The sequence below is a fragment of the Pseudophryne corroboree genome, chromosome 7, assembly GCF_028390025.1.
Source record: "Pseudophryne corroboree isolate aPseCor3 chromosome 7, aPseCor3.hap2, whole genome shotgun sequence".
NCBI classification, from domain to species: domain Eukaryota; kingdom Metazoa; phylum Chordata; class Amphibia; order Anura; family Myobatrachidae; genus Pseudophryne; species Pseudophryne corroboree.
Genome location: NC_086450.1, coordinates 1,890,667 through 1,916,941, shown reverse-complemented (window position 1 = coordinate 1,916,941; position 26,275 = coordinate 1,890,667). Strand labels below are relative to the sequence as shown.

Genomic DNA, 26,275 nt, shown 5'->3' with positions numbered 1-26,275 from the left:
GATCACATCTCCTGACCGTTATCTCATAATATAAAATATTCTGAATTCAAGGTATGAAAACTTTGAAGATCCATCTGGAAAGATTGACAGCTTCCACTATGGTACACACTACTCCAACGCCGCTGGCGTGATGCACTACCTCATCCGTGTGGAGCCCTTCACTACACTGCACATCCAGCTCCAGAGCGGAAGGTAACCCCATACGCCTTACATCGAGCGTTATGTTCCCCCGTGACACGTCCCCAGTCTCTGGGATCAGATTCTTGTACAGTAGCAGTGAGCAGTCTGTGTTATGTGTGCCCCTGTGACACGTCCCCGGGCTCTGGGAGCAGATTATTGTACAGTACAGCGAGCAGTGTGTGTTATGTGCCCCTGTGACACGTCCCCGGGCTCTGGGAGCAGCATCTTGTACAGTAGCAGCGAGCAGTGTGTGTTATGTGCCCCTGTGACATGTCCCCGGGCTCTGGGAGCAGATTCTTGTACTGTAGCAGTGAGCAGTGTGTGTTATGTGCCCCTGTGACACGTCCCCGGGCTCTGGGAGCAGATTCTTGTACAGTAGCAGCGAGCAGTGTGTGTTATGTGCCCCTGTGACACGTCCCCGGGCTCTGGGAGCAGATTCTTGTACAGTAGCCGTGAGCAGTGTGTGTTATGTGCCCCTGTGACACGTCCCCGGGCTCTGGGATCAGATAATTGTACAGTACAGTGAGCAGTGTGTGTTATGTGCCCCTGTGACGCGTCCCCGGGCTCTGGGAGCAGATTATTGTACAGTAGCAGCGAGCAGTCTGTGTTATGTGCACCTGTGACACGTCCCCGGGCTCTGGGAGCAGATTATTGTACAGTACAGCGAGCAGTGTGTGTTATGTGTCCCTGTGACACGTCCCCGGGCTCTGGGAGCAGATTATTGTACAGTACAGCGAGCAGTGTGTGTTATGTGTCCCTGTGACACGTCCCTGGGCTCTGGGAGCAGCATCTTGTACAGTAGCAGCGAGCAGTCTGTGTTATGTGCACCTGTGACACGTCCCCGGGCTCTGGGAGCAGATTATTGTACAGTACAGCGAGCAGTGTGTGTTATGTGTCCCTGTGACACGTCCCTGGGCTCTGGGAGCAGCATCTTGTACAGTAGCAGTGAGCAGTCTGTGTTATGTGCCCCTGTGACATGTCCCCGGGCTCTGGGAGCAGATTATTGTACAGTAGCAGCGAGCAGTGTGTGTTATGTGCTCCTGTGACACGTCCCCGGGCTCTGGGAGCAGATTATTGTACAGTAGCAGTGAGCAGTCTGTGTTATGTGCACCTGTGACACGTCCCCGGGCTCTGGGAGCAGATTATTGTACAGTAGCAGCGAGCAGTGTGTGTTATGTGCTCCTGTGACACGTCCCCGGGCTCTGGGAGCAGTATGTTGTACAGTAGCAGTGAGCAGTGTGTGTTGTGTGTCCCTGTGACACGTCCCCGGGCTCTGAGAGCAGATTATTGTACAGTAGCAGCGAGCAGTGTGTGTTATGTGCCCCTGTGACATGTCCCCGGGCTCTGGGAGCAGATTATTGTACAGTAGCAGCGATCAGTCTGTGTTATGTGCTCCTGTGACACGTCCCCGGGCTCTGGGAGCAGATTATTGTACAGTAGCAGCGAGCAGTGTGTGTTATGTGCCCCTGTGACATGTCCCCGGGCGCTGGAAGCAGATTATTGTACTGTAGCAGCGAGCAGTCTGTGTTATGTGCACCTGTGACATGTCCCCGGGCTCTGGGAGCAGATTATTGTACAGTAGCAGTGAGCAGTGTGTGTTATGTGCCCCTGTGACACGTCCCCGGGCTCTGGGAGCAGATTATTGTACAGTAGCAGCGAGCAGTCTGTGTTATGTGCCCCTGTGACACGTCCCCGGGCTCTGGGAGCAGATTATTGTACAGTAGCAGTGAGCAGTGTGTGTTATGTGCCCCTGTGACACGTCCCCGGGCTCTGGGAGCAGATTCTTGTACAGTAGCAGCGAGCAGTGTGTGTTATGTGCCCCTGTGACACGTCCCCGGGCTCTGGGAGCAGATTCTTGTACAGTAGCAGCGAGCAGTGTGTGTTATGTGCCCCTGTGACACGTCCCCGGGCTCTGGGAGCAGATTCTTGTACAGTAGCAGCGAGCAGTCTGTGTTATGTGCCCCTGTGACACGTCCCCGGGCTCTGGGAGCAGATTCTTGTACAGTAGCAGCGAGCAGTGTGTGTTATGTGCCCCTGTGACACGTCCCCGGGCTCTGGGAGCAGATTCTTGTACAGTAGCAGCGAGCAGTGTGTGTTATGTGCCCCTGTGACACGTCCCCGGGCTCTGGGAGCAGATTCTTGTACAGTAGCAGCGAGCAGTCTGTGTTATGTGCCCCTGTGACACGTCCCCGGGCTCTGGGAGCAGATTATTGTACAGTAGCAGTGAGCAGTCTGTGTTATGTGCCCCTGTGACACGTCCCCGGGCTCTGGGAGCAGATTATTGTACAATAGCAGTGAGCAGTCTGTGTTATGTGCCCCTGTGACACGTCCCCGGGCTCTGGGAGCAGATTATTGTACAGTAGCAGCGAGCAGTGTGTGTTATGTGCTCCTGTGACACGTCCCCGGGCTCTGGGAGCAGTATGTTGTACAGTAGCAGTGAGCAGTGTGTGTTGTGTGTCCCTGTGACACGTCCCCGGGCTCTGAGAGCAGATTATTGTACAGTAGCAGCGAGCAGTGTGTGTTATGTGCTCCTGTGACATGTCCCCGGGCTCTGGGAGCAGATTATTGTACAGTACAGTGAGCAGTCTGTGTTATGTGCCCCTGTGACACGTCCCCGGGCTCTGAGAGCAGATTATTGTACAGTAGCAGCGAGCAGTCTGTTTTATGTGCCTCTGTAACACGTCCCCGGGCTCTGGGATCAGATTATTGTACAGTAGCAGCGAGCAGTCTGTGTTATGTGCCCCTGTGACATGTCCCCGGGCTCTGGGAGCAGCATCTTGTACAGTAGCAGTGAGCAGTCTGTGTTATGTGCCCCTGTGACACGTCCCCGGGCTCTGGGAGCAGATTATTGTACAGTAGCAGTGAGCAGTCTGTGTTATGTGCCCCTGTGACATGTCCCCGGGCTCTGGGAGCAGATTATTGTACAGTAGTAGCGAGCAGTGTGTGTTATGTGCCCCTGTGACACGTCCCCGGGCTCTTGGAGCAGATTATTGTACAGTAGCAGTGAGCAGTGTGTGTTATGTGCCCCTGTGACACGTCCCCGGGCTCTTGGAGCAGATTATTGTACAGTAGCAGTGAGCAGTCTGTGTTATGTGCCCCTGTGACACGTCCCCGGGCTCTTGGAGCAGATTATTGTACAGTAGCAGTGAGCAGTGTGTGTTATGTGCCCCTGTGACACATCCCCGGGCTCTGGGATCAGATTATTGTACAGTAGCAGCGAGCAGTGTGTGTTATGTGCCCCTGTGACATGTCCCCGGGCTCTGGGAGCAGATTATTGTACAGTAGCAGCGAGCAGTCTCTGTTATGTGCCCCTGTGACACGTCCCCGGGCTCTGGGAGCAGCTTATTGTACAGTAGCAGTGAGCAGTGTGTGTTATGTGCCCCTGTGACACGTCCCCGGGCTCTGGGAGCAGATTCTTGTACAGTACAGCGAGCAGTGTGTGTTATGTGCCCCTGTGACATGTCCCCGGGCTCTGGGAGCAGATTATTGTACAGTAGCAGCGAGCAGTCTCTGTTATGTGCCCCTGTGACATGTCCCCGGGCTCTGGGAACAGATTCTTGTACAGTAGCAGCGAGCAGTCTGTGTTATGTGCCCCTGTGACACGTCCCCGGGCTCTGGGAGCAGCTTATTGTACAGTACAGTGAGCAGTGTGTGTTGTGTGTCCCTGTGACACGTCCCCGGGCTCTGGGAGCAGATTATTGTACAGTAGCAGCGAGCAGTGTGTGTTATGTGGCCCTGTGACATGTCCCCGGGCTCTGAGAGCAGATTATTGTGCAGTAGCAGCGAGCAGTCTGTTTTATGTGCCTCTGTAACACGTCCCCGGTCTCTGGGAGCAGATTATTGTACAGTAGCAGTGAGCAGTGTGTGTTATGTGCCCCTGTGACATGTCCCCGGGCTCTGGGATCAGATTATTGTACAGTAGCAGCGAGCAGTGTGTGTTATGTGGCCCTGTGACATGTCCCCGGGCTCTGGGAGCAGATTATTGTGCAGTAGCAGCGAGCAGTCTGTTTTATGTGCCTCTGTAACACGTCCCCGGGCTCTGGGATCAGATTCTTGTACAGTAGCAGCGAGCAGTGTGTGTTATGTGCCCCTGTGACATGTCCCCGGGCTCTGGGAGCAGATTATTGTACAGTACAGCGAGCAGTCTGTGTTATGTGCCCCTGTGACATGTCCCCGGGCTCTGGGAGCAGCATCTTGTACAGTAGCAGCGAGCAGTGTGTGTTATGTGCCCCTGTGACACATCCCCGGGCTCTGGGATCAGATTATTGTACAGTAGCAGTGAGCAGTGTGTGTTATGTGCCCCTGTGACACGTCCCCGGGCTCTGGGAGCAGATTCTTGTACAGTAGCAGCGATCAGTCTGTGTTATGTGCCCCTGTGACACGTCCCCGAGCTCTGGGAGCAGATTATTGTACAGTAGTAGCGAGCAGTGTGTGTTATGTGCCCCTGTGACATGTCCCCGGGCTCTGGGAGCAGATTATTGTACAGTAGCAGCGAGCAGTGTGTGTTATGTGCCCCTGTGACATGTCCCCGGGCTCTGGGAGCAGATTATTGTACAGTAGCAGCGAGCAGTCTGTGTTATGTGCCCCTGTGACATGTCCCCGGGCTCTGGGAGCAGATTATTGTACAGTAGCAGCGAGCAGTCTGTGTTATGTGCCCCTGTGACATGTCCCCGGGCTCTGGGAGCAGATTATTGTACAGTAGTAGCGAGCAGTGTGTGTTATGTGCCCCTGTGACACGTCCCCGGGCTCTGGGAGCAGATTCTTGTACAGTAGCAGTGAGCAGTCTGTGTTATGTGCCCCTGTGACACGTCCCCGGGCTCTTGGAGCAGATTATTGTGCAGTAGCAGCGGGCAGTGTGTGTTATGTGCCCCTGTGACACATCCCCGGGCTCTGGGATCAGATTATTGTACAGTAGCAGCGAGCAGTGTGTGTTATGTGCCCCTGTGACACGTCCCCGGGCTCTGGGAGCAGCTTATTGTACAGTACAGTGAGCAGTGTGTGTTATGTGTCCCTGTGACATGTCCCCGGGCTCTGGGAGCAGATTATTGTACAGTACAGCGAGCAGTGTGTGTTATGTGCCCCTGTGACATGTCCCCGGGCTCTGGGAGCAGATTCTTGTACAGTAGCAGCGATCAGTCTGTGTTATGTGCCCCTGTGACACGTCCCCGGGCTCTGGGAGCAGATTATTGTACAGTAGCAGCGAGCAGTGTGTGTTATGTGCCCCTGTGACATGTCCCCGGGCTCTGGGAGCAGATTATTGTACAGTAGCAGTGAGCAGTCTGTGTTATGTGCCCCTGTGACACGTCCCCGGGCTCTGGGAGCAGATTATTGTACAGTAGCAGCGAGCAGTGTGTGTTATGTGCCCCTGTGACATGTCCCCGGGCTCTGGGAGCAGATTATTGTACAGTAGCAGTGAGCAGTGTGTGTTATGTGCCCCTGTGACACGTCCCCGGGCTCTGGGAGCAGATTCTTGTACAGTAGCAGCGATCAGTCTGTGTTATGTGCCCCTGTGACACGTCCCCGGGCTCTGGGAGCAGATTATTGTACAGTAGCAGCGAGCAGTGTGTGTTATGTGCCCCTGTGACATGTCCCCGGGCTCTGGGAGCAGATTATTGTACAGTAGCAGTGAGCAGTCTGTGTTATGTGCCCCTGTGACACGTCCCCGGGCTCTGGGAGCAGATTATTGTACAGTAGCAGCGAGCAGTGTGTGTTATGTGCCCCTGTGACATGTCCCCGGGCTCTGGGAGCAGATTATTGTACAGTAGTAGCGAGCAGTGTGTGTTATGTGCCCCTGTGACACGTCCCCGGGCTCTGGGAGCAGATTCTTGTACAGTAGCAGTGAGCAGTCTGTGTTATGTGCCCCTGTGACACGTCCCCGGGCTCTTGGAGCAGATTATTGTGCAGTAGCAGCGGGCAGTGTGTGTTATGTGCCCCTGTGACACATCCCCGGGCTCTGGGATCAGATTATTGTACAGTAGCAGCGAGCAGTGTGTGTTATGTGCCCCTGTGACACGTCCCCGGGCTCTGGGAGCAGCTTATTGTACAGTACAGTGAGCAGTGTGTGTTATGTGTCCCTGTGACATGTCCCCGGGCTCTGGGAGCAGATTATTGTACAGTACAGCGAGCAGTGTGTGTTATGTGCCCCTGTGACATGTCCCCGGGCTCTGGGAGCAGATTCTTGTACAGTAGCAGCGATCAGTCTGTGTTATGTGCCCCTGTGACACGTCCCCGGGCTCTGGGAGCAGATTATTGTACAGTAGCAGCGAGCAGTCTCTGTTATGTGCCCCTGTGACATGTCCCCGGGCTCTGGGAGCAGATTATTGTACAGTAGCAGTGAGCAGTCTGTGTTATGTGCCCCTGTGACACGTCCCCGGGCTCTGGGAGCAGATTATTGTACAGTAGCAGCGAGCAGTGTGTGTTATGTGCCCCTGTGACATGTCCCCGGGCTCTGGGAGCAGATTATTGTACAGTAGCAGTGAGCAGTCTGTGTTATGTGCCCCTGTGACACGTCCCCGGGCTCTGAGAGCAGATTCTTGTACAGTAGCAGCGAGCAGTCTGTGTTATGTGCACCTGTGACACGTCCCGGGCTCTGGGAGCAGATTATTGTACAGTAGCAGTGAGCAGTCTGTGTTATGTGCCCCTGTGACATGTCCCCGGGCTCTGGGAGCAGATTATTGTACAGTAGCAGCGAGCAGTGTGTGTTATGTGCCCCTGTGACATGTCCCCGGGCTCTGAGAGCAGATTCTTGTACAGTAGCAGCGAGCAGTCTGTGTTATGTGCACCTGTGACACGTCCCGGGCTCTGGGAGCAGATTATTGTACAGTAGCAGTGAGCAGTCTGTGTTATGTGTCCCTGTGACATGTCCCCGGGCTCTGGGAGCAGATTATTGTACAGTAGCAGTGAGCAGTCTGTGTTATGTGCCCCTGTGACATGTCCCCGGGCTCTGGGATCAGATTATTGTACAGTAGCAGCGAGCAGTGTGTGTTATGTGCCCCTGTGACATGTCCCCGGGCTCTGGGAGCAGATTCTTGTACAGTACAGTGAGCAGTCTGTGTTATGTGCCCCTGTGACACGTCCCTGGGCTCTGGGAGCAGATTCTTGTACAGTAGCAGTGAGCAGTCTGTGTTATGTGCCCCTGTGACACGTCCCTGGGCTCTGGGAGCAGATTCTTGTACAGTAGCAGCGAGCAGTCTGTGTTATGTGCCCCTGTGACACGTCCCCGGGCTCTGGGAGCAGATTCTTGTACAGTAGCAGCGAGCAGTCTGTGTTATGTGCCTCTGTAACACGTCTTCGGGCTCTGGGAGCAGATTCTTGTACAGTAGCAGCGAGGAGTCTGTGTTATGTGCCCCTGTGACACGTCCCCGGACTCTGGGAGCAGATTATTGTACAGTAGCAGCGATCAGTCTGTGTTATGTGCCCCTGTGACATGTCCCCGGGCTCTGGGAGCAGCTAATTGTACAGTACAGCGAGCAGTCTGTGTTATGTGCCCCTGTGACATGTCCCCGGGCTCTGGGAGCAGATTATTGTACAGTAGCAGCGAGCAGTGTGTGTTATGTGCCCCTGTGACATGTCCCCGGGCTCTGAGAGCAGATTCTTGTACAGTAGCAGCGAGCAGTCTGTGTTATGTGCACCTGTGACACGTCCCGGGCTCTGGGAGCAGATTATTGTACAGTAGCAGTGAGCAGTCTGTGTTATGTGCCCCTGTGACATGTCCCCGGGCTCTGGGATCAGATTATTGTACAGTAGCAGTGAGCAGTCTGTGTTATGTGTCCCTGTGACATGTCCCCGGGCTCTGGGAGCAGATTATTGTACAGTAGCAGTGAGCAGTCTGTGTTATGTGCCCCTGTGACATGTCCCCGGGCTCTGGGATCAGATTATTGTACAGTAGCAGCGAGCAGTGTGTGTTATGTGCCCCTGTGACATGTCCCCGGGCTCTGGGAGCAGATTCTTGTACAGTACAGTGAGCAGTCTGTGTTATGTGCCCCTGTGACACGTCCCTGGGCTCTGGGAGCAGATTCTTGTACAGTAGCAGCGAGCAGTCTGTGTTATGTGCCCCTGTGACACGTCCCCGGGCTCTGGGAGCAGATTATTGTACAGTAGCAGTGAGCAGTCTGTGTTATGTGCCCCTGTGACATGTCCCCGGGCTCTGGGATCAGATTATTGTACAGTAGCAGCGAGCAGTCTGTGTTATGTGCCCCTGTGACACGTCCCCGGGCTCTGAGAGCAGATTCTTGTACAGTAGCAGTGAGCAGTCTGTGTTATGTGCCCCTGTGACACGTCCCCGGGCTCTGAGAGCAGATTATTGTACAGTAGCAGCGAGCAGTCTGTGTTATGTGCCTCTGTAACACGTCTTCGGGCTCTGGGAGCAGATTCTTGTACAGTAGCAGTGAGCAGTGTGTGTTATGTGTCCCTGTGACACGTCCCCGGGCTCTTGGAGCAGATTCTTGTACAGTAGCAGTGATCAGTCTGTGTTATGTGCCCCTGTGACATGTCCCCGGGCTCTGGGAGCAGATTATTGTACAGTAGCAGTGAGCAGTCTGTGTTATGTGCCCCTGTGACACGTCCCCGGGCTCTGGGAGCAGATTATTGTACAGTAGCAGCGAGCAGTCTGTGTTATGTGCCCCTGTGACACGTCCCCGGGCTCTGGGAGCAGCATCTTGTACAGTAGCAGCGAGCAGTCTGTGTTATGTGCCCCTGTGACATGTCCCCGGGCTCTGGGAGCAGATTATTGTACAGTACAGCGATCAGTCTGTGTTATGTGCCCCTGTGACACGTCCCCGGGCTCTGGGAGCAGATTCTTGTACAGTAGCAGCGAGCAGTCTGTGTTATGTGCCCCTGTGAAACGTCCCCGGGCTCTGGGAGCAGATTATTGTACAGTAGCAGCGAGCAGTCTGTGTTATGTGCCCCTGTGACATGTCCCCGGGCTCTGGGAGCAGATTCTTGTACAGTAGCAGCGAGCAGTGTGTGTTATGTGCCCCTGTGACACGTCCCCGGGCTCTGGGAGCAGATTCTTGTACAGTAGCAGCGAGCAGTGTGTGTTATGTGCCCCTGTGACACGTCCCCGGGCTCTGAGAGCAGATTATTGTACAGTAGCAGCGAGCAGTCTGTGTTATGTGCCCCTGTGACATGTCCCCGGGCTCTGGGAGCAGATTATTGTACAGTAGCAGCGAGCAGTCTGTGTTCTGTGCCCCTGTGACACGTCCCCGGGCTCTGGGAGCAGATTCTTGTACAGTACAGCGATCAGTCTGTGTTCTGTGCACCTGTGACATGTCCCCGGGCTCTGGGAGCAGATTATTGTACAGTAGCAGTGAGCAGTGTGTGTTATGTGCCCCTGTGACACGTCCCCGGGCTCTGGGATCAGATAATTGTACAGTACAGTGAGCAGTCTGTGTTCTGTGCCCCTGTGACACGTCCCCGGGCTCTGGGAGCAGATTATTGTACAGTAGCAGCGAGCAGTCTGTGTTATGTGCCCCTGTGACACGTCCCCGGGCTCTGGGAGCAGATTCTTGTACAGTACAGTGAGCAGTGTGTGTTATGTGCCCCTGTGACATGTCCCCGGGCTCTGGGAGCAGATTCTTGTACAGTACAGTGAGCAGTGTGTGTTATGTGCCCCTGTGACACGTCCCCGGGCTCTGGGAGCAGATTATTGTACAGTACAGTGAGCAGTCTGTGTTATGTGCCCCTGTGACACGTCCCCGGGCTCTGGGAGCAGATTCTTGTACAGTAGCAGTGAGCAGTGTGTGTTATGTGCCCCTGTGACATGTCCCCGGGCTCTGGGAGCAGATTCTTGTACAGTAGCAGCGAGCAGTCTGTGTTATGTGCCCCTGTGACATGTCCCCGGGCTCTGGGAGCAGATTATTGTACAGTAGCAGCGAGCAGTGTGTGTTATGTGCCCCTGTGACACGTCCCCGGGCTCTGGGATCAGATTATTGTACTGTAGCAGCGAGCAGTCTGTGTTATGTGCCCCTGTGACACGTCCCCGGGCTCTGGGAGCAGCATCTTGTACAGTAGCAGCGAGCAGTCTGTGTTATGTGCCCCTGTGAAACGTCCCCGGGCTCTGGGAGCAGATTATTGTACAGTAGCAGTGAGCAGTCTGTGTTATGTGCCCCTGTGACACGTCCCCGGGCTCTGGGAGCAGATTATTGTACAGTAGCAGCGAGCAGTCTGTGTTATGGGGATTCCTACTTGTGAATCTCCCATTTGTAGATTGCTGGTATGTATGTAAGATGTACGTTACAGGAATATTCCCAGTATCGCCACACCTGGTTTCCATGTCCTCTTCCCTCCGTCTAGATTTGACTGCGCCGATCGCCAGTTCCACTCCATCCCCGCCATGTGGCAGGCCCTGATGGATAACCCAAATGACGTGAAGGAGCTGATTCCAGAGTTCTTCTATTTCCCTGAGTTCCTGGAGAATAAGAATGGTAAGGCGATCAGCAGGTCATTATTTCACTATTTCATTGTAATTAATGTCCTGATATGTCTATAAAATGTACTAAGATACGCCTGCCGTACCGTGAGCCTATGTGCCAGTCACTGCAGAGAGAAAACCCAATGCCATATTCTGAGACCCTGCGCTCAGTAGTGACACTCAGCGCCTGACGCACGCTTAGGAGTATCAGCAGCCAATCAGAGGCTCAGGCTGTCTGATCTGGTGATATATAGCGCAGCACTGAGCATAGTACAGGCGCTCAGCGTGTGACGTACACTTAGGACTGTAGGAGGCCGGTCAGAGGCTCAGGGTGTCTGATCTGGTGATATATAGCGCAGCACTGAGTATAGTAGTGACGCTCTGCGTGTGATGCACGCTTAGGAGTATCAGCAGCCAATCAGAGGCTCAGGCTGTCTGATCTGGTGATATATAGCGCAGTACTGAGCATAGTACAGGCGCTCAGCGTGTGACGTACACTTAGGACTGTTGGAGGCCGGTCAGAGGCTCAGGCTGTCTGATCTGGTGATATATAGCGCAGCACTGAGTATAGTAGTGGCGCTCTGCGTGTGACGTACACTTAGGACTGTAGGAGGCCGGTCAGAGGCTCAGGCTGTCTGATCTGGTGATATATAGCGCAGCACTGAGTATAGTAGTGACGCTCTGCGTGTGACGTACACTTAGGACTGTAGGAGGCCGGTCAGAGGCTCAGGATGTCTGATCTGGTGATATATAGCGCAGCACTGAGTATAGTAGTGACACTCTGCGTGTGACGTACACTTAGGACTGTAGGAGGCCGGTCAGAGGCTCAGGCTGTCTGATCTGGTGATATATAGCGCAGCACTGAGTATAGTAGTGACGCTCTGCATGTGACGTACACTTAGGACTGTAGGAGGCCGGTCAGAGGCTCAGGATGTCTGATCTGGTGATATATAGCGCAGCACTGAGTATAGTAGTGACGCTCTGCATGTGACGTACACTTAGGACTGTAGGAGGCCGGTCAGAGGCTCAGGATGTCTGATCTGGTGATATATAGCACAGCACTGAGTATAGTAGTGACGCTCTGCGTGTGACGTACACTTAGGACTGTAGGAGGCCGGTCAGAGGCTCAGGCTGTCTGATCTGGTGATATATAGCGCAGCACTGAGTATAGTAGTGACGCTCTGCGTGTGACGTACACTTAGGACTGTAGGAGGCCGGTCAGAGGCTCAGGATGTCTGATCTGGTGATATATAGCGCAGCACTGAGTATAGTAGTGACGCTCTGCATGTGACGTACACTTAGGACTGTAGGAGGCCGGTCAGAGGCTCAGGCTGTCTGATCTGGTGATATATAGCGCAGCACTGAGTATAGTAGTGACACTCTGCGTGTGACGTACACTTAGGACTGTAGGAGGCCGGTCAGAGGCTCAGGCTGTCTGATCTGGTGATATATAGCGCAGCACTGAGTATAGTAGTGACGCTCTGCGTGTGACGTACACTTAGGACAGTTGGAGGCCGGTCAGAGGCTCAGGCTGTCTGATCTGGTGATATATAGCGCAGCACTGAGCATAGTACAGGCGCTCAGCGTGTGACGTACACTTAGGACTGTTGGAGGCCGGTCAGAGGCTCAGGATGTCTGATCTGGTGATATATAGCGCAGCACTGAGTATAGTAGTGACGCTCTGCGTGTGACGTACACTTAGGACTGTAGGAGGCCGGTCAGAGGCTCAGGCTGTCTGATCTGGTGATATATAGCGCAGCACTGAGTATAGTAGTGACACTCTGCGTGTGACGTACACTTAGGACTGTAGGAGGCTGGTCAGAGGCTCAGGCTGTCTGATCTGGTGATATATAGCGCAGCACTGAGTATAGTAGTGACGCTCAGCGTGTGACGCACACTTAGGACTGTAGGAGGCCGGTCAGAGGCTCAGGCTGTCTGATCTGGTGATATATAGCGCAGCACTGAGTATAGTAGTGATACTCTGCGTGTGACGTACACTTAGGACTGTAGGAGGCCGGTCAGAGGCTCAGGCTGTCTGATCTGGTGATATATAGCGCAGCACTGAGTATAGTAGTGACGCTCAGCATGTGACGTACACTTAGGACTGTAGGAGGCCGGTCAGAGGCTCAGGCTGTCTGATCTGGTGATATATAGCGCAGCACTGAGTATAGTAGTGACGCTCTGCGTGTGACGTACACTTAGGACTGTAGGAGGCCGGTCAGAGGCTCAGGCTGTCTGATCTGGTGATATATAGCGCAGCACTGAGTATAGTAGTGACGCTCTGCGTGTGACGTACACTTAGGACTGTAGGAGGCCGGTCAGAGGCTCAGGATGTCTGATCTGGTGATATATAGCGCAGCACTGAGTATAGTAGTGACGCTCTGCGTGTGACGTACACTTAGGACAGTTGGAGGCCGGTCAGAGGCTCAGGCTGTCTGATCTGGTGATATATAGCGCAGCACTGAGTATAGTAGTGACGCTCTGCGTGTGACGTACACTTAGGACTGTAGGAGGCCGGTCAGAGGCTCAGGCTGTCTGATCTGGTGATATATAGCACAGCACTGAGTATAGTAGTGACGCTCTGCGTGTGATGTACACTTAGGACTGTTGGAGGCCGGTCAGAGGCTCAGGCTGTCTGATCTGGTGATATATAGCGCAGCACTGAGTATAGTACAGGCGCTCAGCGTGTGACGTACACTTAGGACTGTTGGAGGCCGGTCAGAGGCTCAGGATGTCTGATCTGGTGATATATAGCGCAGCACTGAGTATAGTAGTGACGCTCTGCGTGTGACGTACACTTAGGACTGTAGGAGGCCGGTCAGAGGCTCAGGCTGTCTGATCTGGTGATATATAGCGCAGCACTGAGTATAGTAGTGACACTCTGCGTGTGACGTACACTTAGGACTGTAGGAGGCTGGTCAGAGGCTCAGGCTGTCTGATCTGGTGATATATAGCGCAGCACTGAGTATAGTAGTGACGCTCAGCGTGTGACGCACACTTAGGACTATAGGAGGCCGGTCAGAGGCTCAGGCTGTCTGATCTGGTGATATATAGCGCAGCACTGAGTATAGTAGTGATACTCTGCGTGTGACGTACACTTAGGACTGTAGGAGGCCGGTCAGAGGCTCAGGCTGTCTGATCTGGTGATATATAGCGCAGCACTGAGTATAGTAGTGACGCTCAGCATGTGACGTACACTTAGGACTGTAGGAGGCCGGTCAGAGGCTCAGGCTGTCTGATCTGGTGATATATAGCGCAGCACTGAGTATAGTAGTGACGCTCTGCGTGTGACGTACACTTAGGACTGTAGGAGGCCGGTCAGAGGCTCAGGCTGTCTGATCTGGTGATATATAGCGCAGCACTGAGTATAGTAGTGACGCTCTGCGTGTGACGTACACTTAGGACTGTAGGAGGCCGGTCAGAGGCTCAGGATGTCTGATCTGGTGATATATAGCGCAGCACTGAGTATAGTAGTGACGCTCTGCGTGTGACGTACACTTAGGACAGTTGGAGGCCGGTCAGAGGCTCAGGCTGTCTGATCTGGTGATATATAGCGCAGCACTGAGTATAGTAGTGACGCTCTGCGTGTGACGTACACTTAGGACTGTAGGAGGCCGGTCAGAGGCTCAGGCTGTCTGATCTGGTGATATATAGCACAGCACTGAGTATAGTAGTGACGCTCTGCGTGTGATGTACACTTAGGACTGTTGGAGGCCGGTCAGAGGCTCAGGCTGTCTGATCTGGTGATATATAGCGCAGCACTGAGTATAGTAGTGACACTCTGCGTGTGACGTACACTTAGGACTGTAGGAGGCCGGTCAGAGGCTCAGGCTGTCTGATCTGGTGATATATAGCGCAGCACTGAGTATAGTAGTGACGCTCTGCGTGTGACGTACACTTAGGACTGTAGGAGGCCGGTCAGAGGCTCAGGCTGTCTGATCTGGTGATATATAGCGCAGCACTGAGTATAGTAGTGACACTCTGCGTGTGACGTACACTTAGGACTGTAGGAGGCCGGTCAGAGGCTCAGGATGTCTGATCTGGTGATATATAGCGCAGCACTGAGTATAGTAGTGACGCACACTTAGGACTGTAGGAGGCCGGTCAGAGGCTCAGGATGTCTGATCTGGTGATATATAGCGCAGCACTGAGTATAGTAGTGACGCTCTGCGTGTGACGTACACTTAGGACTGTAGGAGGCCGGTCAGAGGCTCAGGCTGTCTGATCTGGTGATATATAGCGCAGCACTGAGTATAGTAGTGACGCTCTGCGTGTGACGTACACTTAGGACTGTAGGAGGCCAGTCAGAGGCTCAGGATGTCTGATCTGGTGATATATAGCGCAGCACTGAGTATAGTAGTGACGCTCTGCGTGTGACGTACACTTAGGACTGTAGGAGGCCGGTCAGAGGCTCAGGATGTCTGATCTGGTGATATATAGCGCAGCACTGAGTATAGTAGTGACGCTCTGCGTGTGACGTACACTTAGGACTGTAGGAGGCCGGTCAGAGGCTCAGGATGTCTGATCTGGTTATATATAGCGCAGCACTGAGTATAGTAGTGACACTCTGCGTGTGACGTACACTTAGGACTGTTGGAGGCCGGTCAGAGGCTCAGGCTGTCTGATCTGGTGATATATAGCGCAGCACTGAGTATAGTAGTGACGCTCTGCGTGTGACGTACACTTAGGACTGTAGGAGGCCGGTCAGAGGCTCAGGATGTCTGATCTGGTGATATATAGCGCAGCACTGAGTATAGTAGTGACACTCTGCGTGTGACGTACACTTAGGACTGTAGGAGGCCGGTCAGAGGCTCAGGCTGTCTGATCTGGTGATATATAGCGCAGCACTGAGTATAGTAGTGACGCTCTGCGTGTGACGTACACTTAGGACTGTAGGAGGCCGGTCAGAGGCTCAGGCTGTCTGATCTGGTGATATATAGCGCAGCACTGAGTATAGTAGTGACGCTCTGCGTGTGACGTACACTTAGGACTGTAGGAGGCCGGTCAGAGGCTCAGGATGTCTGATCTGGTGATATATAGCGCAGCACTGAGTATAGTAGTGACGCTCTGCGTGTGACGTACACTTAGGACTGTAGGAGGCCGGTCAGAGGCTCAGGATGTCTGATCTGGTGATATATAGCGCAGCACTGAGTATAGTAGTGACGCTCTGCGTGTGACGTACACTTAGGACAGTTGGAGGCCGGTCAGAGGCTCAGGATGTCTGATCTGGTGATATATAGCGCAGCACTGAGTATAGTAGTGACACTCTGCGTGTGACGTACACTTAGGACTGTAGGAGGCCGGTCAGAGGCTCAGGCTGTCTGATCTGGTGATATATAGCGCAGCACTGAGTATAGTAGTGACACTCTGCGTGTGACGTACACTTAGGACTGTAGGAGGCCGGTCAGAGGCTCAGGCTGTCTGATCTGGTGATATATAGCGCAGCACTGAGTATAGTAGTGACACTCTGCGTGTGACTGTGACAGGACGGTGCCGTACGGGAGCACTCGCTGCTTCCGCGTCCCATTGACTGCGCACAGAATGGAAGGTCAAGCCGCACGAGGCCTGACCACATAGGGGATTCCCGCTTACCGTCAGTAACCGCCTGTTACTGACTCCACCCACTGCGTTGTGGGCGGGTTCTTGCTGCCACCACCAAACTCCTAACCTGCCGTGGCGTTTGGAACCACGGTTCTGCTCTGTATGTGCCGACGCACTGCTTTACCACAGCTGTGTGGTGTTGACGAATCCCCTCTAGCCACTTGCTAGACCTCTACCGGTAGCTGGCGGAAGGCGGAGCTTGGAGACGTCAGGTGCTTCCCTGGACAGCCGGAGAACGGGGCTAGGTTTGGCCTAACCCTGTTGGTCACAAGATGAAGCAGTCTTCTTGAGGCAAAGGTGTTTATTGCTCAAATAACCTTTAAAAAGGCTCCTCCCTATTGCTAGGGGCAACAGCATACAATCAAGATCTTTTCAGCAGAAGAAGATGTTACAATACACCTGGAGGCTCACAGGCATCCTCTTTTTATCCCAGTTCTACACACAGTACCACAGGGGGGTAAGCCCTCCCTGTCTTCTCCAACCAATCAGGTTATTGCAGAAAATATAAAGAAATACAAGTTTACATTTCAAAAGTTAAGAATTAGATAAAGCAATGTTCTGCTCCTCTTCATATATAACCAAACCAGTGGCTATCCCAAACACAATCTGATTATCATCTTCCTGTCTCTTTCACAAATGTAAATGTAACTTGCATTTCAATTGCATTCACCCTCTCACACATAGACAACGTTCTTATACTGTAAATTAAACATAATCTGCATCACACATAATGCAGCCTAAGAAATGTTACATCAAACTGTTGTTACACGAAACCCACTAGTTTGCATTTGTAAAACACAATCTGATTAACATGTTCCTGTCTCTCTAACATCTCCATGCAAACCCAGTTCACTCAATATTCAGAGAAGACAGCAACAAATCCTCTCACCTGCATGTGTCTATAAAGTTACACAGAGACACATCTCAATCTCAAAGAAATGGCTTGTCTATACACCCCTTTCCAGGTGCCAGGGTCATCAGCATCTCAATTCCTAGGTGAGAAGCTTCCAAGCCATTTGTCCTCAAACGTAAATGCATTTTAAAACCAACACAGCTTACACATTCCTTCTAAGTGCTGGCATTTGCTGCAATGTAAATGTGCAATCCTACAACTGTGCCTATTGCCTTAAATATAACATTGGTGAAAACACAGTATTAAATATATTCTTAAATACCCGGTGCCTAGCACCCACACTATATTTAAAGATGGCGCTTAGCACCAGTGCACAGTTTTAAAGTGGCGCCAAGCGCCCATTGTCCTGTTAAGGGCGCCGGGCACTAGGGGTTAACCCCTTCAGTGCCGCACGTGTGGCTGGTTGGTCTCTCCGGCCACACTCCTCCCCCCCCATTCAAGCGGGTCAACCAGGGACCCATGTCCCAACGATTTGGGTCCTGGTCCCGCAGTCCGTTGGGGTGAAGGGGACGCTACCTGGGATGTGTAGGCTCTGGCCTAGACAGTTCATCCATAGTGTAGTGGGCCTCTCTTCGTGGGTGCACAATGTTCAATTAGTCCACCTGAAGTCCAAGTTCAAGGCTCCACCACAAAAGTCTGTCAAATTTCCCCAAGGTAGGTTGCAGCCACCTAACAGGTGGGTGGTAAGTCACCACGGCGGGGGGCTGGTTACAAACAAGTGCCACCCAAGGTGTCCCAATTGTGGCATACCCCACCTCCCACCATAGCAGTTTTCTGCTCAAACAGGCCACAGGGTGCTCCTGCCCATATGGCTCTTTCTGGCTCGGTACTACTCCCAGTCCGTGCAGTGGCGCAGTAGTTCGTAACGCACAGTCCTGGTCAAGAATGTGCGCCATCAGCACTGGAGCGGGTACCCGAGCCTCCTTCAATGACTGGAATGCCAACTCGCAAGCGGGTGCAAAGTCCACTGACTTGGGAATGCCCTTCCTAGCCATCTCTGTCAAGGGGTTCACTACAGGACTAAAGTCAATGACAACATGTCCGTAGGGCCTTACAGGTTCTAAGGTCAGTACCGGTCTGGGTGATGTGGGACGGGGACAGCCTCTGGTTGCCTCCACCCCCTCTGGGTTGGGCCTACCCCTGTCTCCTCCCACATGGTGCCCCAGGCACTGCACCTTTGTCATACCTATCTGGCAACTGTCTGCCCTAACGGTCAGACCTGCCCTCCAATCCTCCTCCGTCGACCTATGACTCGGGAAACCTACCCTGTCACCTAGGCCTACTCTTCCCTCCTCGTCCGCTACCTGTGCCACAGTGATGGCGGCCAGACCACCAGCCTCTGGATCCTGTGTGGCATCCACTACAGGGAGGCTGCGTGTCTTCCCCGATCTACTGCGCACAGGCAGGGGACCTGCTATGTCCACAGCAACTTGCTGCAAGGGTTCTCCTATGGGCAGAGGCCCAGAGACAACACAAACGCTGGAGTGCCCCGGCTGCCAACGCATGGCACCAGCCTTACAGTTGGTCTGGGCGTCATCCGACATTCCAGACCAGGGTAAGCACTGTGTCAGGCACTTCAGGGTACGGTCTGTCTCCGGGTTACTGTCCAAAGGGGTTTCGCTGGCAACCGACACTGGTTGCGCAGGAACGTTCCCTGAGGGGACCAGTTGGACACATTCCCTATCTGGTCTATCCCCTCCCACTTTCCTGTCTACCCTGTACCTTAACCCTTCCCGCCAGGTCAAACTTCCTGCCCCAACCCTGTCAAGGCCGCTGCCAGAGTGGCGCCTCATGCCTTTCGGGGATGGGTCAGAGAGTTGAGCCTCCCTAAACTCCTGCCTGTGGCCCTCAATCTCTCCTAAATTGGGACACTCTACAGGGGGATCTAGGTGGGGACTACTAGGATCAGTCTGGTAGGGGTCATTCATGGAAAAGTCAGTGTGGTTTCTCATACTCACCGCCGGAGTTGGCAAACCACTTGGGTCAGGAGCATAATTGGGCACCCCCACAGGATCAAACGAGCTGGAACCGACATCCTCTGCGTTGCTAGTGGACGTGGGCATACCAGAGGCAAAAGGCATGCGGTGTCGATGTGCTGATCTAGCCGCTGTAATCTTTTCCTCTGGGCTGGTTGATGCTGTGGTTGGCTGTGCTGGCAGTTGTCTAGCAGCTGTAGTCTTTTCCGCTGGGCTGTGCTGGAGTAGCTGATGTCAATGGTGGTTTTAGAACTTGACTCCGGGGAATGGCGCCAACAAACGTAGTGACGATCCCACCACCCAGATCATTTCCTAGGACCACATCAGTTGGGAGACCATCCATGACGGCAACTTCTCGCAACTCTGGTCCAGCTCCCCAGTCCAGGTAGACTCTTGCCATGGGAACCGCTTTCTCTGTTCCTTCTGCCAGGGTGACCGTGGCAGTGCGACCCTGCAATACTGCAGCAGGATCTATAAGGTGGGGGCTCACCACAGTGATTGAGGCCCCAGAGTCTCTTAGGCCTTCTCCCTGCAGGGGTCCCACGTGGACTGGCTGCAGGTGCCTCCACATGTTGTGTAGGGGCTGTTTGGCCATGCAGGTGACTCTCTCCGCAGAGTGCACCTGTCTCTCGCCACACTCCATCGGACTGACTGGAGGGGGAACAGTCTCTGTAGGCTCATCTCCTCTTGTGAAACAAGCGATCCAGGCTCCAGCACTCGGATTTGGGGCACGAGTCTGGGGTGCTTGGGATGCAGGACAGTTCATACTCAGATGTCCGATTTTCCCACAGCCGTAGCACTTCTTCTCCAGTCGTGGCACCGATGATCTCTGATCAGTTGCAGGGACGCTGCGGTGCGGTTGCTGGCCAAGAGCACCCGGGTTGGAAGATGCTTGTCTTTGGGGGTGATGAGCTGAAGAGGGGGGTCCCCTTCGTGGTACAGTCTGTTGGAGCTGGCTGCTGGCGGGGCGCTTCTGCCCCCGTGGCCGAATTGCCACATATTTGTCGGCTAATTGGGCAGCCATTTTTAAGCTGGGTGGCTCCCGATCTAGCACCCACTCCTTCACTTCTTGGGCACACCTGCGGTAGAACTGCTCCCTGCAGATCAGGTCGATCAGTGCGTCCCATGTAGTGGCTTCCGAATCCTTCACCCACTTCACCACGTACTGCCGCATCTGGGTGGCGAACTGCTCATGGGTGCTGCTAGGATTCTTGGGCAAGTCTCTGAACTTCTTCCTGTAAGACTCTGGAGTGATGAAGAATCGCTGGAGGAGGGCCTTCGCGACTTCGTCGTAGTTCCCACAGTCCTCCGTCGCCACTCCTCGATAGGCCTCCAAGGCCTCTCCATGCAGAGTGGGCACAAGGTGTCTCACCCACTCTGACTTGGGTAGATCGTGTAGTTTACAAGTCCTTTCAAAAACTTGCAAATGTCCATCAATGTCCCCATCACTGTCTGCAAACTTGGCAAACTGAACTCGTCCTGATCTGTGTACAACAGCTGACAACGGCTCCCGGGGTACCACGGCCTGTGATGCCCGCTCCGCATGCCACATCCGAATGACAAGCATGCGTTCTTGCTCCGTTGCCCTTTCCCCCAATTCCGCTAGCCGATCTGCTAGGGTATCCGGGCCGCCCCCCCTGGGACGTTGGGATCCTGGCCCTGCTAGGGATTGCTGGGAAACATTGCTGCTGTGAGAGAGGGCGGGGCTTGTGGTTCTCACCGGTTCCTTACGAAGGTCCACTGTTGGGCCGTCCTCTGCGATGCTGACGCCGTCAGTGCTTTCCACCTCCGCCCGATGAGACTCCTCCACGCTCCTGAGCGCCGCCTGCATGACGCTCCTGGACGCGTTGGAAGGGATTTCCACACCCTTCCCCTGGCATACGATCTCCAGATCCTCCTTGGACATTCCGCTGAATTCCGCCATCTTGTGCGTTCTCCTGCGCTGCAGTTACTCCTCTCCTGAGTAACTCGGCTTCTCCAATCGGGTGATGAAAAGCCGCCTGGGATTATCCCACCACTATGCCACCAATTTCTGTGACAGGACGGTGCCGTACGGGAGCACTCGCTGCTTCCGCGTCCCGTTGACTGCGCACAGAATGGAAGGTCAAGCCGCACGAGGCCTGACCACATAGGGGATTCCCGCTTACCGTCAGTAACCGCCTGTTACTGACTCCACCCACTGCGTTGTGGGCGGGTTCTTGCTGCCACCACCAAACTCCTAACCTGCCGTGGCGTTTGGAACCACGGTTCTGCTCTGTATGTGCCGACGCACTGCTTTACCACAGCTGTGTGGTGTTGACGAATCCCCTCTAGCCACTTGCTAGACCTCTACCGGTAGCTGGCGGAAGGCGGAGCTTGGAGACGTCAGGTGCTTCCCTGGACAGCCGGAGAACGGGGCTAGGTTTGGCCTAACCCTGTTGGTCACAAGATGAAGCAGTCTTCTTGAGGCAAAGGTGTTTATTGCTCAAATAACCTTTAAAAAGGCTCCTCCCTATTGCTAGGGGCAACAGCATACAATCAAGATCTTTTCAGCAGAAGAAGATGTTACAATACACCTGGAGGCTCACAGGTATCCTCTTTTTATCCCAGTTCTACACACAGTACCACAGGGGGGTAAGCCCTCCCTGTCTTCTCCAACCAATCAGGTTATTGCAGAAAATATAAAGAAATACAAGTTTACATTTCAAAAGTTAAGAATTAGATAAAGCAATGTTCTGCTCCTCTTCATATATAACCAAACCAGTGGCTATCCCAAACACAATCTGATTATCATCTTCCTGTCTCTTTCACAAATGTAAATGTAACTTGCATTTCAATTGCATTCACCCTCTCACACATAGACAACGTTCTTATACTGTAAATTAAACATAATCTGCATCACACATAATGCAGCCTAAGAAATGTTACATCAAACTGTTGTTACACGAAACCCACTAGTTTGCATTTGTAAAACACAATCTGATTAACATGTTCCTGTCTCTCTAACATCTCCATGCAAACCCAGTTCACTCAATATTCAGAGAAGACAGCAACAAATCCTCTCACCTGCATGTGTCTATAAAGTTACACAGAGACACATCTCAATCTCAAAGAAATGGCTTGTCTATACACCCCTTTCCAGGTGCCAGGGTCATCAGCATCTCAATTCCTAGGTGAGAAGCTTCCAAGCCATTTGTCCTCAAACGTAAATGCATTTTAAAACCAACACAGCTTACACATTCCTTCTAAGTGCTGGCATTTGCTGCAATGTAAATGTGCAATCCTACAACTGTGCCTATTGCCTTAAATATAACATTGGTGAAAACACAGTATTAAATATATTCTTAAATACCCGGTGCCTAGCACCCACACTATATTTAAAGATGGCGCTTAGCACCAGTGCACAGTTTTAAAGTGGCGCCAAGCGCCCATTGTCCTGTTAAGGGAGCCGGGCACTAGGGGTTAACCCCTTCAGTGCCGCACGTGTGGCTGGTTGGTCTCTCCGGCCACAGTGACGTACACTTAGGACTGTAGGAGGCCGGTCAGAGGCTCAGGCTGTCTGATCTGGTGATATATAGCGCAGCACTGAGTATAGTAGTGACGCTCAGCATGTGACGTACACTTAGGACTGTAGGAGGCCGGTCAGAGGCTCAGGCTGTCTGATCTGGTGATATATAGCGCAGCACTGAGTATAGTAGTGACGCTCTGCGTGTGACGTACACTTAGGACAGTTGGAGGCCGGTAAGAGGCTCAGGCTGTCTGATCTGGTGATATATAGCGCAGCACTGAGTATAGTAGTGACGCTCTGCATGTGACGTACACTTAGGACTGTAGGAGGCCGGTCAGAGGCTCAGGATGTCTGATCTGGTGATATATAGCGCAGCACTGAGTATAGTAGTGACACTCTGCATGTGACGTACACTTAGGACTGTAGGAGGCCGGTCAGAGGCTCAGGATGTCTGATCTGGTGATATATAGCGCAGCACTGAGTATAGTAGTGACGCTCTGCGTGTGACGCACACTTAGGACTGTAGGAGGCCGGTCAGAGGCTCAGGATGTCTGATCTGGTTATATATAGCGCAGCACTGAGTATAGTAGTGACGCTCTGCATGTGACGTACACTTAGGACTGTAGGAGGCCGGTCAGAGGCTCAGGATGTCTGATCTGGTTATATATAGCGCAGCACTGAGTATAGTAGTGACGCTCTGCGTGTGACGTACACTTAGGACTGTTGGAGGCCGGTCAGAGGCTCAGGCTGTCTGATCTGGTGATATATAGCGCAGCACTGAGTATAGTAGTGACGCTCTGCGTGTGACGTACACTTAGGACTGTAGGAGGCCGGTCAGAGGCTCAGGATGTCTGATCTGGTGATATATAGCGCAGCACTGAGTATAGTAGTGACGCTCTGCGTGTGATGTACACTTAGGACTGTAGGAGGCCGGTCAGAGGCTCAGGCTGTCTGATCTGGTGATATATAGCGCAGCACTGAGTATAGTAGTGACGCTCTGCGTGTGACGTACACTTAGGACAGTTGGAGGCCGGTCAGAGGCTCAGGCTGTCTGATCTGGTGATATATAGCGCAGCACTGAGTATAGTAGTGACGCTCTGCGTGTGACGCACACTTAGGACTGTAGGAGGCCGGTCAGAGGCTCAGGCTGTCTGATCTGGTGATATATAGCGCAGCACTGAGTATAGTAGTGACGCTCTGCGTGTGACGTACACTTAGGACTGTAGGAGGCCGGTCAGAGGCTCAGGATGTCTGATCTGGTGATATATAGCGCAGCACTGAGTATAGTAGTGACGCTCTGCGTGTGACGTACACTTAGGACTGTAGGAGGCCGGTCAGAGGCTCAGGCTGTCTGATCTGGTGATATATAGCGCAGCACTGAGTATAGTAGTGACACTCTGCGTGTGACGTACACTTAGGACTGTAGGAGGCCGGTCAGAGGCTCAGGCTGTCTGATCTGGTGATATATAGCGCAGCACTGAGTATAGTAGTGACGCTCTGCGTGTGACGTACACTTAGGACTGTAGGAGGCCGGTCAGAGGCTCAGGCTGTCTGATCTGGTGATATATAGCGCAGCACTGAGTATAGTAGTGACGCTCTGCGTGTGACGTACATTTAGGACAGTTGGAGGCCGGTCAGAGGCTCAGGCTGTCTGATCTGGTGATATATAGCGCAGCACTGAGTATAGTAGTGACACTCTGCATGTGACGTACACTTAGGACTGTAGGAGGCCGGTCAGAGGCTCAGGATGTCTGATCTGGTGATATATAGCGCAGCACTGAGTATAGTAGTGACGCTCTGCGTGTGACGCACACTTAGGACTGTAGGAGGCCGGTCAGAGGCTCAGGATGTCTGATCTGGTTATATATAGCGCAGCACTGAGTATAGTAGTGACGCTCTGCGTGTGACGTACACTTAGGACTGTAGGAGGCCGGTCAGAGGCTCAGGATGTCTGATCTGGTTATATATAGCGCAGCACTGAGTATAGTAGTGACGCTCTGCGTGTGACGTACACTTAGGACTGTTGGAGGCCGGTCAGAGGCTCAGGCTGTCTGATCTGGTGATATATAGCGCAGCACTGAGTATAGTAGTGACGCTCTGCGTGTGACGTACACTTAGGACTGTAGGAGGCCGGTCAGAGGCTCAGGATGTCTGATCTGGTGATATATAGCGCAGCACTGAGTATAGTAGTGACGCTCTGCGTGTGATGTACACTTAGGACTGTAGGAGGCCGGTCAGAGGCTCAGGCTGTCTGATCTGGTGATATATAGCGCAGCACTGAGTATAGTAGTGACGCTCTGCGTGTGACGTACACTTAGGACAGTTGGAGGCCGGTCAGAGGCTCAGGCTGTCTGATCTGGTGATATATAGCGCAGCACTGAGTATAGTAGTGACGCTCTGCGTGTGACGCACACTTAGGACTGTAGGAGGCCGGTCAGAGGCTCAGGCTGTCTGATCTGGTGATATATAGCGCAGCACTGAGTATAGTAGTGACGCTCTGCGTGTGACGTACACTTAGGACTGTAGGAGGCCGGTCAGAGGCTCAGGATGTCTGATCTGGTGATATATAGCGCAGCACTGAGTATAGTAGTGACGCTCTGCGTGTGACGTACACTTAGGACTGTAGGAGGCCGGTCAGAGGCTCAGGCTGTCTGATCTGGTGATATATAGCGCAGCACTGAGTATAGTAGTGACACTCTGCGTGTGACGTACACTTAGGACTGTAGGAGGCCGGTCAGAGGCTCAGGCTGTCTGATCTGGTGATATATAGCGCAGCACTGAGTATAGTAGTGACGCTCTGCGTGTGACGTACACTTAGGACTGTAGGAGGCCGGTCAGAGGCTCAGGCTGTCTGATCTGGTGATATATAGCGCAGCACTGAGTATAGTAGTGACGCTCTGCGTGTGACGTACATTTAGGACAGTTGGAGGCCGGTCAGAGGCTCAGGCTGTCTGATCTGGTGATATATAGCGCAGCACTGAGTATAGTAGTGACACTCTGCGTGTGACGTACACTTAGGACTGTAGGAGGCCGGTCAGAGGCTCAGGCTGTCTGATCTGGTGATATATAGCGCAGCACTGAGTATAGTAGTGACGCTCTGCGTGTGACGTACACTTAGGACTGTAGGAGGCCGGTCAGAGGCTCAGGCTGTCTGATCTGGTGATATATAGCGCAGCACTGAGTATAGTAGTGACGTTCTGCGTGTGACGTACACTTAGGACAGTTGGAGGCCGGTCAGAGGCTCAGGCTGTCTGATCTGGTGATATATAGCGCAGCACTGAGTATAGTAGTGACGCTCTGCGTGTGACGTACACTTAGGACTGTTGGAGGCCTGTCAGAGGCTCAGGCTGTCTGATCTGGTGATATATAGCGCAGCACTGAGTATAGTAGTGACGCTCTGCGTGTGACGTACACTTAGGACAGTAGGAGGCCGGTCAGAGGCTCAGGATGTCTGATCTGGTGATATATAGCGCAGCACTGAGTATAGTAGTGACGCTCTGCGTGTGACGTACACTTAGGACTGTAGGAGGCCGGTCAAAGGCTCAGGATGTCTGATCTGGTGATATATAGCGCAGCACTGAGTATAGTAGTGACGCTCTGCGTGTGACGTACACTTAGGACTGTAGGATTCTGGTAAGAGGCTCAGGCTGTCTGATCTGGTGATATATAGCGCAGCACTGAGTATAGTAGTGACGCTCTGCGATTGA

The 26,275-nt window shown here is 53.1% G+C and overlaps 1 protein-coding gene across 3 annotated transcripts in view; it reads left to right on the top strand.

Annotated features, from left to right (window-relative positions):
* NBEAL1 (neurobeachin like 1) overlaps nucleotides 1-26,275 on the top strand; it is a 410,517-nt gene that overhangs the window by 277,334 nt on the left and 106,908 nt on the right. For all 3 annotated transcript variants that reach the window (XM_063932593.1, XM_063932592.1, XM_063932594.1), the window contains 2 exons: nucleotides 52-192; nucleotides 10,474-10,604. In XM_063932593.1, the coding sequence (XP_063788663.1) occupies nucleotides 52-192; nucleotides 10,474-10,604 (272 nt within the window). The remainder of the gene's footprint in view (nucleotides 1-51; nucleotides 193-10,473; nucleotides 10,605-26,275) is intronic.